At 39.2% G+C, this 15398-nt stretch overlaps 1 protein-coding gene across 5 annotated transcripts in view; it reads left to right on the plus strand.

The window, feature by feature from the left end:
- The first annotated feature begins 2023 nt into the window (after window positions 1-2023).
- Window positions 2024-15398, plus strand: part of LOC133122000 (E3 ubiquitin-protein ligase SMURF1) — a 36903-nt gene continuing 23528 nt past the window's right edge. For all 5 annotated transcript variants that reach the window (XM_061231626.1, XM_061231627.1, XM_061231628.1 and 2 more), the window contains exon 1: window positions 2024-2257. In XM_061231626.1, the coding sequence (XP_061087610.1) occupies window positions 2203-2257 (55 nt within the window). In that variant the 5' untranslated portion in view covers window positions 2024-2202. The remainder of the gene's footprint in view (window positions 2258-15398) is intronic.

The raw sequence follows: 15398 nt of genomic DNA on the forward strand, positions 1-15398 counted from the left end.
CATTCCATGTTCAAAGTCACTTAGATCAGTTTTTTCCCCATTCTGATGGTTGATGTGAACATTAACTGAAGCTCCTGACCCATATCTACATGATTGTATGCATTGCAGTGCTACCACACAATTGGCTGATTAGATAATCGCATGAATAAGTAGGTGTAATAAAGTAAAAATAATAAAAAAGTACTGAGTGAGTGTATATTGTCCAGTTGATTTTATAGGTGGAGGGATGTATAAAAAGGGCTCCAATTCCTATATGGTGCCTTGATATGCATGGGAATACCTGTAAAGTAAGCTGACAGCTTAAAATAATTTTGAATCAGTGTATAGAGCTACAACAATCAACAATAAAACATTGTGTCACTGTCCAAATACATATGGACTGCACTGTAGAAATAAACAGCTGACTGAAGGCATACTTATACACATGTGTAAATGCAATTACTTTTGGATATTAAAGGGAAGAAGTGACCTTTTGTTCAGCTTTCATTCTGTAGCTTGCAAATTCTCACCAAAAGCTTTGACAGAATTCAATTCTATTCTAGTTATAGAGAATCCTGTCTGAGAAAGCCCTGATAATCAATAGAATACTGTATACAGTAAGTATAAGACAAGATACCAACACTTTTTTGTTACTGAAAAAGTCATTCTCATGATGCTTATGTACATTTTGGGATAGAAGCCACTGTATTTCTCAGCTCTTGTAATGAACAAAATCTATGTAATTTATAATTTTTAAATCCATTTTTTCAATAAATGTATTAAACGTTATTTTAGTTTTATTACAAATTGTCTACTAACACAACTTCAGTATGCTAAAAATGGATGCCATTGGCAGGACAAAAGCACTGGCTTTTCAATCTCAACATTTGATGAGCTGGGCGTGCCTCCATAGACATTGATCATTTTTAGAGCTGTGAAATTTGTATTTTACCCATGCATTTGCTATATTTTCAAGTGATATGTGTGTGTTTCCATATATCCCTTCATGTATGCTTTGCATGCAACTAAGGCTGTTTCCCTGCCCCCTCAGGCAGAAATCCAAGGAAGCAGATTGTTTATTGCACCTCACTTTATGGCTGTAGTAGTTGTTTGTCCTCAGCCATATTGCAACAGGAAGACCATGTCCCATAGTTCTTCTTGAACTCAAGCTGAACAAGCAGCCTACATAAAGATGGTTAGATGGGTCTTAGTGTTTGCTCGATTCATACAAAACATACATACATACATACAACAGGAGGTATGGCAATAATCAGCCCATTACTGCTTATGTGTATTTTCTATCAGAGTAAACAAGTACTTGGCTTTGTACATGAAACTAAAGAACCAATGGCTGACCTTTAACCCTCATATTATGTTAAGATTGTTTGACTGGTTTCACATTTGCTTTCTTACTGTCTCCCAAATTACTAGCCTTTTATCCATAAATATGAAAAATCGATGAGAAACATGTCATTTTACAGCTTAAGGAACAGTAGTGAAAGTTTGGCACCTGTATGGGAAAGTACCACCAGAATCACTCACAAAGAAATCTGAGAAAAAAATGAAAATGTACTCTTACATTTTATACAGTTACAGAGAGTCAAAATAACACTGCACAACAAACTTGTATGCCAAGTTGTTACAGGAATTTGCATAGCTTTATGTTCATTGCATTTCTACTATTTAATCCCACCAAATTAGAAAATTAGAAAAATCAAACATGTCAAACACAGAATGGGGTCAAATTGACCCCAAACATAATAGGAGGGTTAAATATATTCTTTTTCCCAACAGGAAAATATCTTCAGACACCAATCCAACGAAGTGATTAAGCAAGCTTGTTTAACTTAAATTTTAACAAGTAAATTAACAACTTACTATGACAAACCATCATATTAATTACAAAATAATGACTAATCACATAACAAAATACATTTTACCACTAGCTCTGTGGCTCAGCGTTTGCGAAGTCTCGGTGCTGTGCTCGAGTGCGCGCACGTCCTGCTGTTTGTGCCTGACGTCAGAACGCCTTTTAGATCGAAAATGTTTAGGAGTGTAGTGCTCGGGCAGAGCTCCGGTGAGGAATTTCAGAGGAGGAATTGATACAAATGTACCTGTGGTAAACCTTTAGTGAAGCCTCAGATTGGAGTATTGTAATTTATTATTGCTCAAGTTAGAATCTTATGTCCGTCCTAAATAGACAGTAATATATTTTCCGGAGTGATGTCGAATCCGGGGACTCGAAGGAACGGGTCTAGCATCAAAATCCGACTGACAGGTAAGCGCAGCACATAAGTCGTTTGTAGGCCTAGGAATTAAATATTTGCCAAGAAGTTCCACGTTGGTACATTTTAGAATGTTTAAAAACGGGGTTTCTGTGGGAGTTTGCAGTTTGGGGAACAGACTCTGTGCTGTCCTAGCTGAGGTGGCTTAAATATAGCTAGCCTGTGGACTGTTTTATCATTGTCATTGAAACCGACGGACTCGTATTCTTAATTATTTGTCCGATTGCATTGTGTGATGTACAGTTCGTTAACAAACTGTTGGTATAGCTAGCTAGATAACTAGGTAACTGTTAATCCAACAAAAAAGATCTTACTCAGGAAGATCGTGATGATGTTCCGTTCACTGCTGGATTAGCTAGAGTTCGCTAGCCACTGAAGCCCACACACATATCGACCGATCAGCCTGTTTGCTTGCTTGGTGCTGAACTTGTCGAAAATATTTCTGCATCTCAGTTCTTCATTTGATTGATCTGGAATTAACGTTAATATATATATATTTTTCCATGGGCAAATCCAGGAAATCTCCATTTTAGTTGGATTCCCCTTGGCTTTGTGTAGCCAGCTAAACGGAATAGGGACACTGCATAGCTACAGCACTGCTACAGCTACAGGCGTAGCTCTCTGTTCATAGTACTGGATACTGTATGTAGCACTAGCTAGCTAACGTTAGTAAGATAAGGTCTTTCTTCCTGCGAAGTTAAGTTACAATGTCTATTCATGCATCTTTATTTTTATTTATTTTATTTATCGTGTTGCGTAGCTACGCTATTTGAGCTCACTTGGCATCTCACTTGTTTATAGTATAAACTTATACTAGGCGTCTTAATCAGAATCAATTTAGCTAATGTTGGCTAACTAACGTTAAGATATATCACGTCGAGGTTACCAAGCTAGAGATACCAGAAAGGTCTTTCTTAGAAACATTGGCCGTCGCTAGCTAATGATAGCTTACTAGATAGCTAAGAATATATTCGCAAAATGTGCATTTTATTGTATTTTGTTAGTCAAGTGGGATTTTGGAAAACAAAAACTGAAGTTCTGGTTAGCTGCGTGACCCAGCATTATGCTAGCTAGGTAAATTATTTAACTTTGTCATCCAACTAAATCTTAACGAGGCAGCTAACATTATCGTTAGTTACATATGCATTGGTAGCTATCTATGCACCAGTTCTCCTCTTCAACTATTATGTTCATTTCTTGCCACTTAACTTGACGCTGTCGTTAAACTGTAATCTACCTGGAGTTGGCAATATTCGCTAATGCTGCTAACGTTACCCTTTTGAAAAACCGGAAATTTTGCCTTTAGTGTCAACTAAATATAACTATATTGGATTTGTACCAAATTTGATTTCTGCATTTTGTTTTCTTTAATGAAAAAGGTTATCCTACATCACCCCTCTGAAAACGTAATAGCCCCCTTGATATTTATTAACTGGTGGTTGCACCACCTTTCTTCATGAAATAAATCAAACGATGATGATTGATTGATGATTTCATGTGTTTTGTATTTACTCTATTTCCCTTTGTCGAATATAATATTTTTTGTAAAGATCTGACAATTCATTGTAGCAAATGTGCAATAATAGAGGAAAGCAAGAAGGGGAAAATACTTTTTCAGTGTATCTAAAGTCCATTAAGATCTTATAATCTGTACAAACATTTTTCAGAGAATACCTTTTTGTTTTCTTTTTTCTCTGCAGTACTCTAAACAAAACGATTTTTCTCACTATTCAGCTTGATGGCTCTTTCTTAATCGATTGATTTGACAAGTCATGGCAAAAATAAAAGCATAAATAAGAGCATATAGGCTGAATAAAGATTAGTCAATACATTGTACGTTAAGAAATGACCATTTATCATATATTTCACTTCCTTTTTAACATATGTATTCTTTATGAATGTATTTCTGTTCACCAACTGATAGATGGTGTCATTACTCTTTCATTTTAACATTTATAATGTTGTTGAAGGCTACTTTCACCTAGTTCCCTTGCTGTTCATGCAGATAATGTGGCAGGACATTAATTGTTATGATTCACCTTTTTTCATTAGCAAGATTCTTATTGTTAACTAACTACCATAATGTTATGTAGCACACATTATGTCTGAAGGCATTGATTTTATTGATTTTTTAATTGGATCGACAGCTTTTTTTTGTAAATCCCCTACAGGGTTTAGTGCTCTTTGGGTCAAGCTGAAAGTGGTTATCTGTTAATTACTTCAAAAAAAACTCAATTTTAATTCCCTTTTTTAATTTGTCTAATATGACCAAATTAATTTGCCTACCATGCTTCAGATTTGACAGGTCTTGCTGCATACGTGAGCATACACTTCTTAAATGCTAAAATTAAGTGGAGTGTGCACAATGCCAAGGAATTGGTCAGTGTGTAATTTATCGGAATACAGCCCACCTGTATATTTACTGTCAGGCCTGATCAAACCAGTGAGGTCTCAAAAACAATTGGATGTGACATGGCTTGAGCCTTTTGCTCCGGATGTGGCCAAACAGACCACATTCAAGTCCTAAAACAAGGAGTTCACTTATTTAAAAGTTTTTGCTGTAGTAGGTAATTTTGAAATGTATCATCATTTTCCTCCCTTTGCTCACAGACAGTGTTGTTACTAGCCATTGAATTTGACTGCTTTGTGTTTTTGGGATGGTAACATGTTTGGAACAGAGAAGTCCCCCTCCTGGGGAGTGTAGATCAGAGTTCCAGCTGTGCTCCGCCCCCTGGGCACATGAAAGGATACCTAATTGGCTGAGGAATGTCTGGAGTGTCATGTAACAACGAGCATGAAGCCATGACTGCTGCACTGCTGGGGTAAAAAAAAAAAAAAAAAATTAATATAATATAAAAATAATAATAATAATAATTTTCGTCACTGTAACCCTTGCTCTGGGAGTGCATGTTTGGCTTGTGAGGTAAAATTGTGGTCTTTTTTCCTTTTCTTTAAAAAACACTTTTCAGACATCTGTCAGACCAATTGTCTATAGGGATGAAAAAATGTAATGTTCAATTTACCATGTTTCTGGTAACTTCAAGAGCCCCATTATGAAATGCCTAATTTTTACTATGAATAATATTTCTTTAACTACACATACTAAATGATCTATTTTTCTACGCCTACTAATGGAGATTTTAATGCTAACTTGTTTTACAGAGTGAATGTCTCATGAATATTGTATAAGGTTATTTCATACTAGGTTGCTCCCTGCTCTTAATCATAATTGCTGCAGGCTTAAGGGTACAACAATGCCGTAATCTGTCTGTGCAAGTTTAGCTCAAGGTGCTATTTATGGTTTGATATATTTTCAAATGTCCAGCCACCAGAGAGATATTCACTACCCTCATCCTATTTGGTGGCATTTAACAGTTATTTTGTCCAATGCTGTACTGTTGTCAGCAGTAACCTCTCAGTTGTTATGGCTTTATGGTGGGCTATAATGTTGACATAAACCACCTTTATCACTGGCATGTTAGTTGCTGTGCAAACTCATGGAAGCCCAAATGTTTGAATGGCCATTCAGCAGGGGTCCAGTTTATGGAGCCAGAGGGGACAGTGGAGTTCATGCACAGCCCAGACCAAATTCTTCAGGAAGGAGGCGATGCCAGGAACACTGAATTACTGTGTTTTCACAATTCTAGTCTCTTCTCAGACAAAAAGTCTTTTTTTTCTGTCACTGTATGGGATTTGAATTTTACAGTCAAGAACCATTAAAGCAGAATCGCTGTGCTGGAGAGGTGCACTGGAGAGAAAAAAGGATTCATGACAGAATTCCTTGAAAGAGAGACATGAATTTGTTGCACTGCTTTTCAGTAGTTTTTCGAAGTGCAGTGATAACTTAAGTGGCAAGTTAAATGTATTAGAATTATTATGTGGTCCTCTTGGGTGTTTTTCTACATGATTTTGTGTGACCAAACTGAGCTTAATTTCAGAATGTCCTCTCTTAGAACTGCATTTAATAACCTAGTACCACAGCACCTCAAACGCTACAAAAAAAGATGTAAGAGTGTTACTTTGAAAATCTAATTCTGACACTCTCTTTTCCAATTTGCACTTTTTCTGCAATCCAACTGCCTTGAGCTACCTGCAGCTGTATGGATAATTATATTACGTTGTACAAAGAACAAAACATTTTTTCTGTGCTTGCCTTTCACTGATCAGTATTGCCTTTTTCCATTCCCATTTCTTAGCCCCTGATGGCTACATAAAAAAAGAAAATGCAGGATGGCTGTTCTTTTCATTTTAAGACAGCAGTGAGACTTATGATGGATAGAGCTTGTAACTCTGGGAGCAAAACAACAGTGCCAGCCCATGACCTTTTTCATACTTTTAATGCTTCACAATGAGATTTTGATACACAGATCAGATCGGGTGTTATACATTGCACCGGTCTCTAGATTTCAGAATTTCACACCTTTCATTTGGGTGATTATGCCAGAGTTATTGAACTACAGTCTATTTTCCTTTCCTAATAGTGAGTGCAGTTATATTTCATTTGATTTATAAATCTTTCTAAGTATACTACTATACAAAGTCCTTCTATTTGTACTATTATTAATTTACCTATCTGTAAGGAAGTGTATGGAGGCTGAGCAAGAGGCCCAACTTGAGGAGAGATATAATTTTTAAACCAGCAAAGTTTAAAAAGCAATGAAAATGATTATTAACACAATTACTTAAGCAATATTGTAATTATTTTATGAAAGCTGTCTGCATAATTGTGTTTTACTGTGTAATTGTGGATTCTTGTGTAAAAATAGTGTGTCCTCAATCTCAGTGAAGGATCGGGTTTCCTTGATGAGATAGACAGAAGAGTCAGCTGCACAAATGTGACCTAAATGACTTGTTTTGCAGAAGTGCACTCTAACAAATTCAGATGTTATTCCATAAAAGTGGTGTCCTACATGATCTAAATGAGAATATGAACCAATATGCCTTGAAACATTTTATTACTTACATTTCATTGTTATACTGAATTATCATCCAATGTGAAGAAAGTGAATGTGCATCTTATGTTGTCGATTACAAACAAATTATCCTGGATTTCAGTTGGAGGATAATATCCATACAGCTACTCCAGGTGCCTGAAAAGTGACTGTGTTTTTTCATGCTTGGTTGACCTGAGAAGTAGTTATTAAGGCTTGTTAGCTTCAAGAGACCGTGACATACATGCTTTTGTATACAGTGAAGCTACACATGTGGAAAAACCTAGGAAAACTGCTGACACCAGTTGTTTTAGCTGCGTGTAGTGATTTGTGGAAATATAGACTGCAGTGTACACAGTGCCAGTCCAGTCCTCAGTAATATACTGTACAAACACCACTCTAAAATCCTCCCTCAATGTTTAATGCAGCATGGCTGAGTGATATTTCCACTTGGCTGAAGCCTGTATTAGTGGTTTTATGTAGCACCTGTCAGATGGACTACATATAATGGCCTATATATAACCCTGTTAAAACACTGTTTTGTGCTATGAGATGAGACTGTTCTATTTGGCCCAATAGTTTTCTTGGGAAAAGATGTCAAACATTGTGGAATCCCTAATCAGAACCAAACGTAACAATTTAATACGTCATTCATAAGTGCCTTGGTCCGGCTGGCAGGTTCGATTTGAAGAATGGTGCATTGTGTTTGTGTCCCCTGCCTAAAAGTTTGATGTTCACCATATATTTTGCTCGCTAGCATCAGTTACTAGTTATTATAGAGCAGTACTTGGAATTCATTTATTTTGGTCCTTTTTTGTGGTGAACCCTCATCCAGGTTTAACAGACAGATGTTTTAGTCTGATCCAGGGAATTGTTATGAGTGGGGAAAGAAATTGTATATTCTTATAAAAGATAAAACATAAATCATTTACATAATGGTTTTAATTAAAATATGAATAATTATTATTTTAAATTGGAGCTTTTTAAAAAAAAATATGTGCATATGCAATAAACAGAATATCTCACTGGAAAAGCAGCCTTTTACACTCACCGAGCACTTTATTAGGAACAGAATAAAAAAAAAAAGTGATCTTAGTGACTTTGACCAAGGAATCATTGTTAGTGGCAGACAGAACCTGCTGATCTCCTGGGATTTTCACTCACACTGGTCTCGAGAGTTTGCAAAGAATCTTATGATGCAAAGGATCTTATGATAAATATCAGAGGAGAAGGGCCACACTGGTCGACAGCAGTTGACAGGAAGGTGACAGTAATGAAAGAACCACGCATTACAACAGTGGTATGCAGAAGAGCATCTCTGAACACCAAACGCATCATAACTATAAGTGGATAGGCTACAGCAGTAGCAGTAAAAAAATTAAGTTTAATAAATACCTAATAAAGTGCTCACTGAGTGCATTTCCTGTGAGGTCGGTGGCTGTGACATCAAGCCTGTTTGCAATTTTGTCTGGTGTGGGATATTCCTGATTTTAGCTCGATCCCGACTTTTGGTAAACTGCTGCATGAAGATGACCGCTCAGCCCAGTCTGGACCCAGTAGGTTTGCAACATGGTCTGAAGCGCCCCTGTGAACGGGGCTCATGGTGCATTCTGGGAGAAATCCTGCTTTGTCGGTGAGGTGCTGAGGCTCGGGTCCCATTTCATCCTTTCTGCAGTTCAGCTCCTCGCATGGAGGGCTCTTTTCTGTGTGTCTTCTTTTTCTGAAAGTGACTTGCTCCCCCTCCCCTGCAGACTGCATTCATGTTCAGAGGCCTGCTGGAGCACTCCCCACAGTGTAGGCATGTGAAGTATGCAGCCCCTCCGACATTCCTGTGCATGTTGCACAGCCCAGCTGGAGGAAGGAGAGGGGATGTGGTTAATTATTCAGTCTCTGGTGGCCGTCTGCTGCACTGCCCTCTGTAAACCGACACTATTGATCAGACCAAAATCATTAACTGGCCTGTGGATGTATGCTCTGGAGAAAGCAGGCACAGTGAGAAGGACACCTCACGGAAGCCAGGTGTCTTCAGTCTCTGGCTGGTGCAAACCTCCTCACTGCTGTTTTGACCAAGGCTTCAGGTTGTATCCCTCATGCCATACTTGGGCATGTAACACAGGAAAAGAGAAATAACAGCACATTGTGCCTCAACTATGCCAGCAAATATTTTGGCATGGATTCTGAACTGCCCGTAGGCAGGAATGTGTAAGTGAATGGCGTGTAGGCCCTGTGATGGATTGTGTATATGGGTCCAAGGTGTATTCCTGCCTCTTCCCAATTATCTGCTGGGATAGGCTCCATCACTCCCACGATTCTGACCAGGAGCAGGCTAATCGCTTTAGAAATTGAATGTATGGATAGTTCGCCATCTCCTCTGTCCATTATATGGATCTGTACACATTCTTTCTATTCTGTCTCTGGATATGTGCTCATTATGGGAAATGAGGCATGTCTTCCCTGAAGGGCCCATTGTTATCCCAGCTTTGAAGCTGCATCTTCATTTATTCCAGCACGAGATGACTTCACACTCACAGTCACCATCCAGCTGAGAGACCACTACTGTCTCGTGTTTTTTCCTCCATACTATAACGCGAGAGAATGAAGAGACTCTTGTCACTCTTGAGGATAATGCATGTACATAATAATCCAGTGACCTAGAAAGCTGCATTTGAATAAAGAAAGAGAAAGAGTTGGCTGTGTTGCCAGCCTTGTTATTGCAGTGCCTTGCCCATAATGGAGCCAAGACAAGAATGTTTGTTGTTCTTTGATATGGAAGTAAACAAATGCTGATGTGATAGGTGAGGGAACTAGACTTAATGGCACGGCATGAGTTTAGGGAAGCCACTAGCATTCCATTGGAGACCTATTCCAGATGTCCTTAAAGGAGCCACAGGAGACCTGGCCAAGCAGCACCTTAATTACTTTTACTGTCATAAATCTCCAGACCACACTGCTCAAATTGTAAGGATTGAATGGAAAATGTAATTTTGTTAAGACAGTTTTCAGGTTTAATCATCAAAGATAATTAATCGTGAGTACATTTCTCCCATGTAATGGACAATTTAGCTTATCTGAATTTTTTTTTTTTGTTTGTTACCGTTACCATTGACATTTTTAAATCAGGTCTCCCGCTCCCCATCAAAATGCCATGAATGCCTGGATTTCCTGGGGAAAAAATCTGTCCGCACAGCAGGCATACCTGCTCCCATGAGCAAATATTCCCAAAGACCAGAGCGTTTTCAACAAATGTGGAATGGGCAGGGAATTCATATTTCTTACTTCGGGAACAGTCCCCGACCGCAGAAACACTGAAGCAGTTGGTATTGTTTTCTGTCATTGGCAGTGAAACACGGCTAATGGAAATATATTGGTGATCACTTTCATTAATAATAGGATTTAATGCATTTCAAGCCAGCGTGTGGCAGGTAGGTTAAGATGCCTAGACAAACATGAGGTTTTTTATTTTTTTTAACCTTCCATCATGGAGCAATCGATAAAATATAAGCAAATTAGGTTGAAATGTTGGGCGTGGATTTGCATATTGATTGGCAGCTTTCTCTACCATCCCGGAAGCACTAACCGACTCTGTCCATTCAGGGTAATCTCTGCAGCACAGATGCAGTTATACAGTTGCCTCTTGACTCTTTCATTATAAATGTAATTTTCAATTCATTTTATTAATATTTTGTTTATATTTTGTGAGTAGCTAATGACTAGACCACAGTGGGAAGAGTATTCTATTGCTTGTAATCATGTGGGATGGAGCTTCACCCAAGAGATGGCAACTGTGATAATTTACATTGATTTTACCCATTAAATACTCTTTTTATTAAAGTTGTTTTGTTGAATTGGACATCTAACCAAAAAAGTAGCCTATTTCACTGTGGAAGCAAATGCATTATAATGTTGGACGATGGAAGGGGAAACTAAAATGAGAAAAAAAAAAAAAAAAAACTAAGATTAAAAATCAAACCTTCTTCAGAAAATCTAAATGTAGTAACCAATGTAATATACTGAAGATAAGTTTTTAGGCTCTCTGAATTTTGGAGTGATCTGATTATTTAGGGTTACTCATCACTGTGCCCCTTTACAAAGACAGAAATGTTTCAGACATTTTAGGCATGTGGGCAGAAGCAGTGCTGGGGCCATTTTCAGTCTCTTATGTTCAGTCCCCTTCATGCTCTTCCACTCTGATGTTTCTTCAGTGTCTCAGGATGTTCCCGTCTGCGCTGCGCAGTGAAAAACAGCGTTGGCCGTCTTTCCACAGACACAGCCTGTAGCAGCAGGATTACAGGAAGGAGACAGAGGAAACGCTCCCTACCCCCCTCCACTCTGTCAAGTAACTTTCGGGTTTGTCCCGCACTCCTGGCCCGTTCTCCTCGTCTCTTTGGAAGTCATTATGGCTGAAATCTTCCTCCCAGACGGCTTGGCTACTGGGGGCATTTCTGACCAAAGGCGGGCAGGTTAGGGACTGCAGATGAAAATGAGCTCATTAGCTAACTCTGGCACATTTACATTGCTGTGGAAACTGAAAATGTTTTTTAACGTGCACTGTCCCTGGCAAGTAAATAAATAAAGTGACCGTCTTCAAGTTGGTTGTGACGATCAGTAAATTCCGCTGGGTGTCCTTCCGCTCAGCCCTGCTTTGTAACCAGCGGTCCCTCTGCACAGAGCGGCTCTGCCGAACCTGGCCAGGCTGAAGTGAAGGGCACCTGGACGCAGGCTCTCTGAATCCCCCATCAGCAGGGCTCCGCCATGATGGATCGGTGTGATTTCAGTTCAGTAGTCAAACTGGACAAAGAAATGTGTCCGCTCTCAGGTTGCGCTCGGTCACATGGAGGAAGTGTTTCCGCAGTCTATTAAGATTGGAGGTGCTCATAAATCATTGACATACCGTGTTGTACTCCAGTCACCCCGTGACATAAGCTTGGTGATTCGTGCCTCTTGCCGCTGCGGTGTTGGCAGCGTTCTGAAGATTGCTCGAGTGAAATGTTCTGACCTTGTCCTGGGCTAGAAAGAACGTTTGAATGGCCGAGGAAACCAGGAAATGTGACTGAAGCCAGCGATGCAAACTGGCACGACTGCTGGCAGCAGTGCATGCCTCTTTTGTGTGTGTGTGTGTGTGTGTGTGTGTGTGTGTGTGTGTGTGTGTGTGTGTGTGTGTGTGTGTGTGTGTGTGTGTGTGTGTGTGTGTGTGTGTGTGTGTGTGTGTGTGTGTGTGTGTGTGTGTGTGTGTGTGTGAATGCCAGATTTGCTGCAGTATTTCTTTAGCCTTCTCTGCATCCCTTGTAGAGTGTGACCTTGCTGTCCTTTGAAGAGTTGAGCACAGAAACTCCTCTGCACCTTAGATTCTTGCATATTTAGCTCTGTGGCAAACGCACATTCAGATGTCTTCAAAGTCCCTCTTTGTTCTAATAGTAGCAGGTTCTGAGCACTGGCCCAGTGGTGTAGAGCAGTTTTTGCTTGCCAAGCCATCGTTGGCCATTAAAGTCACTATTTTACTTGTTTGATGGGACTGCTGTGAAACCAAGCCAGTTTGTCTCCCTGTGCCCAAGCATTCTTTTTTTGTTAAATGTAACTATATAACAACATGAAAAATTCACAAAAGACATTTCATGCATCTCATTGGATTCCTGCTAGCAAGCTACTATATTAACTAACTTGATAAATTTGATGGAGAACATTATTAGATGTGTTTGCTTTTCACTGGATACATACACTCATGAGATTATCTAATCAGCCAATCATGTGGCAGCAATACAATGAGTAAAATCATGCAGATACAGATCAGGAGCTTCAATTAATGTTCACATCAACCGTCAGAATGGGGGAAAAATGTGATCTAAGTGACTTTGAATGGAATGTTTGTTGTTACCAGGGTGGTTTGAGTATCTCAGAAACTGCTGAATGGTGAGAGACAAAAAAAACATCCAGTGAGCAACAGTTCTGTGGGAAGAAACGCCTTGTTAATGAGAAAGGTCAGAGGGGAATTGCCAGACTGGTCAAAGCTGACAGGAAGGTGACAGTGACACAAAAGACCACACATTACAACGGTGGTATGCAGAAGAGCACCACTGAACACACAACGTATCTAACCTCTAAGTGGATAGGCTACAGCAGCAGAAGACTTAATAAGTCTAATAAATACATAATAAAGTGCTTACTGATATTCTTGCTTGTTTGCAAAATAATAAGTATCCCACTCCGAAGATACCTAAAACTCTGCTACCTGGTAAAGTCAGCATCTTTTAATCCGTCCACAAACGAGACCTTCAAAAATAGTCTTTGGTGAATTCCGAAATTGCAGTCACCCGCTAAGCTGGCTGGTAACTTTTTCTGAAACCGTAACTTCATGTTTGGCTGAAACCGCTATGTTTTGGGGCTGAGACGATTGGAAAATTGGTGATATAACCCTCTCTGTCCACCGTTCCAAACCACCGATCTAACAGCCCTGTGATTGGCGGTTTGGCACTGCGGTTTCCCTTTTGAATTTGAGTTGAACTCACACTTTTGTGGTCGAACTCCGTCGTCTCTCTTGTTTTAGCATTTTGTTTTTGCAAATGTTTTATCATCTAGCCTTACACTTGTGGCGACATATTGAAGGAGTTAGGCTTCCAAAAAGAAAAGGTGTAGAAAAAGAAGAAGAAAAAACAGGGAGTTTCGCAAACACACCATTATAACAACAATATATAACCTAAGATCCTGCCTTATTTAACATTACAGTGCCACCATGACCTGTGCTGTTTTGCAAATATGCTAAAGAAAAACTTTAATTATGTTTTTAATTAAATAATGCTGCACGCACATATTTAATTAAATAATAAATAAATAATTGTAAGCCAATTACAGACCCTGGGGCCACTGGTACTTTCAGAGGCAGCATGTACCCTCTGCAGTGAATTTGGTGTTGTAATCTCAAAGCTGTTGGCCTAGAAGCCATTTTAAATGGTGGAGTAGTTTTTCATAAAAAGTTCAGAAAAGTGCTGGACCTCGAGCTGGTGAAATGTGGTTTTGACCATAGACTGCCTTGTGCAGACAATATTTCTGACCTCATCATGTGATGTCGTTCTCTATACACAAAGGCGAGTTCACACCCAGTGCCCCAGCAGGACTCTTCTTCCAGCTGATACAAACAAGAGCCACTCTGTCGCCACTCATAAGGGCGTGTCTTCCAGAACCGCTCAAACATTCCTGTTTGAATGATACCTTTTGTCTGGAACTGGGGTAGGTTAGTAGGACTAGAACGCTTTTCTGCTATCATTTTTCTTTCCTTCATGCACAGTATTTTAATCTTTAGTCTGCCACTGTGTCCAAAACCTTCACTTTGTTGGAAGTTTGGCGATGGCTTGGAATACCCACTTGGGTTAGCAAAGTATGAAGCTTTGGGAAAGGGAGAAAAGTTATTACCTTAAGAACAATGTGTCTCTTCCAGGCTTGGCATTATAGTTAATACATTATGGAGTCACCAACCATGCATTATTCATGATGTAGTTTCTCTGGAAGTTCTTTATTGAATGTCTTAATTGAATACTTTTTTGAATGTCTACATGCCAGTTTTCTTTTTAAAATGTAGTATGGTTAATCAATTTACTCATCTGTTGTCCCTGGTATTAAAAGTGGGGTATTTTCTGTGGTGTTTATTGTTCTGGCTAGCATTAAAGTGATGTGAATCATAGTTAATGAAATATTTATGAGGCATCTTATATGCCATCCCTCCCCCTCATATACATGAGATTAATATATGTAAATAGGCTAAATTCTTTTAGCCTAAATTATGTTGTTATCAACTGTTGGAGTTATCAACTGTGAGTCTGTGGTCATTATCTCCACTTCCCTACATTATGTTAGAAGCGCTGAAAAGTTCACAAAGGCCTGTTTACAGGCAGTTGTGTAATTTGCTATGTATAGTTTGGTAAATTATAGAACACTTCATGTACTGAGTAGCATGAAGCCACTATTATAGTCTCAATAACGTGTGATTTCTCATTTGATAAAGATCTGGTGTCGCAAGTAAAGCCGGTAGCCTATCTCGTCTACATCTGTGCAAAGCCTTGTGATTAATACCCAACCCGCCCAGTTCAGGATGTGGCGTAACGCGACCACTTGACTAATGCATTACAGTGGTGTGTGCTCACAACACAGTTCAAAGGATACGCATTGTTTCGTGCGGTCTTCTGATGGCAGATCTGGTCTGTGAAGCGCAGTC

The sequence above is a fragment of the Conger conger genome, chromosome 2 (assembly GCF_963514075.1).
Source record: "Conger conger chromosome 2, fConCon1.1, whole genome shotgun sequence".
NCBI lineage: Eukaryota > Metazoa > Chordata > Actinopteri > Anguilliformes > Congridae > Conger > Conger conger.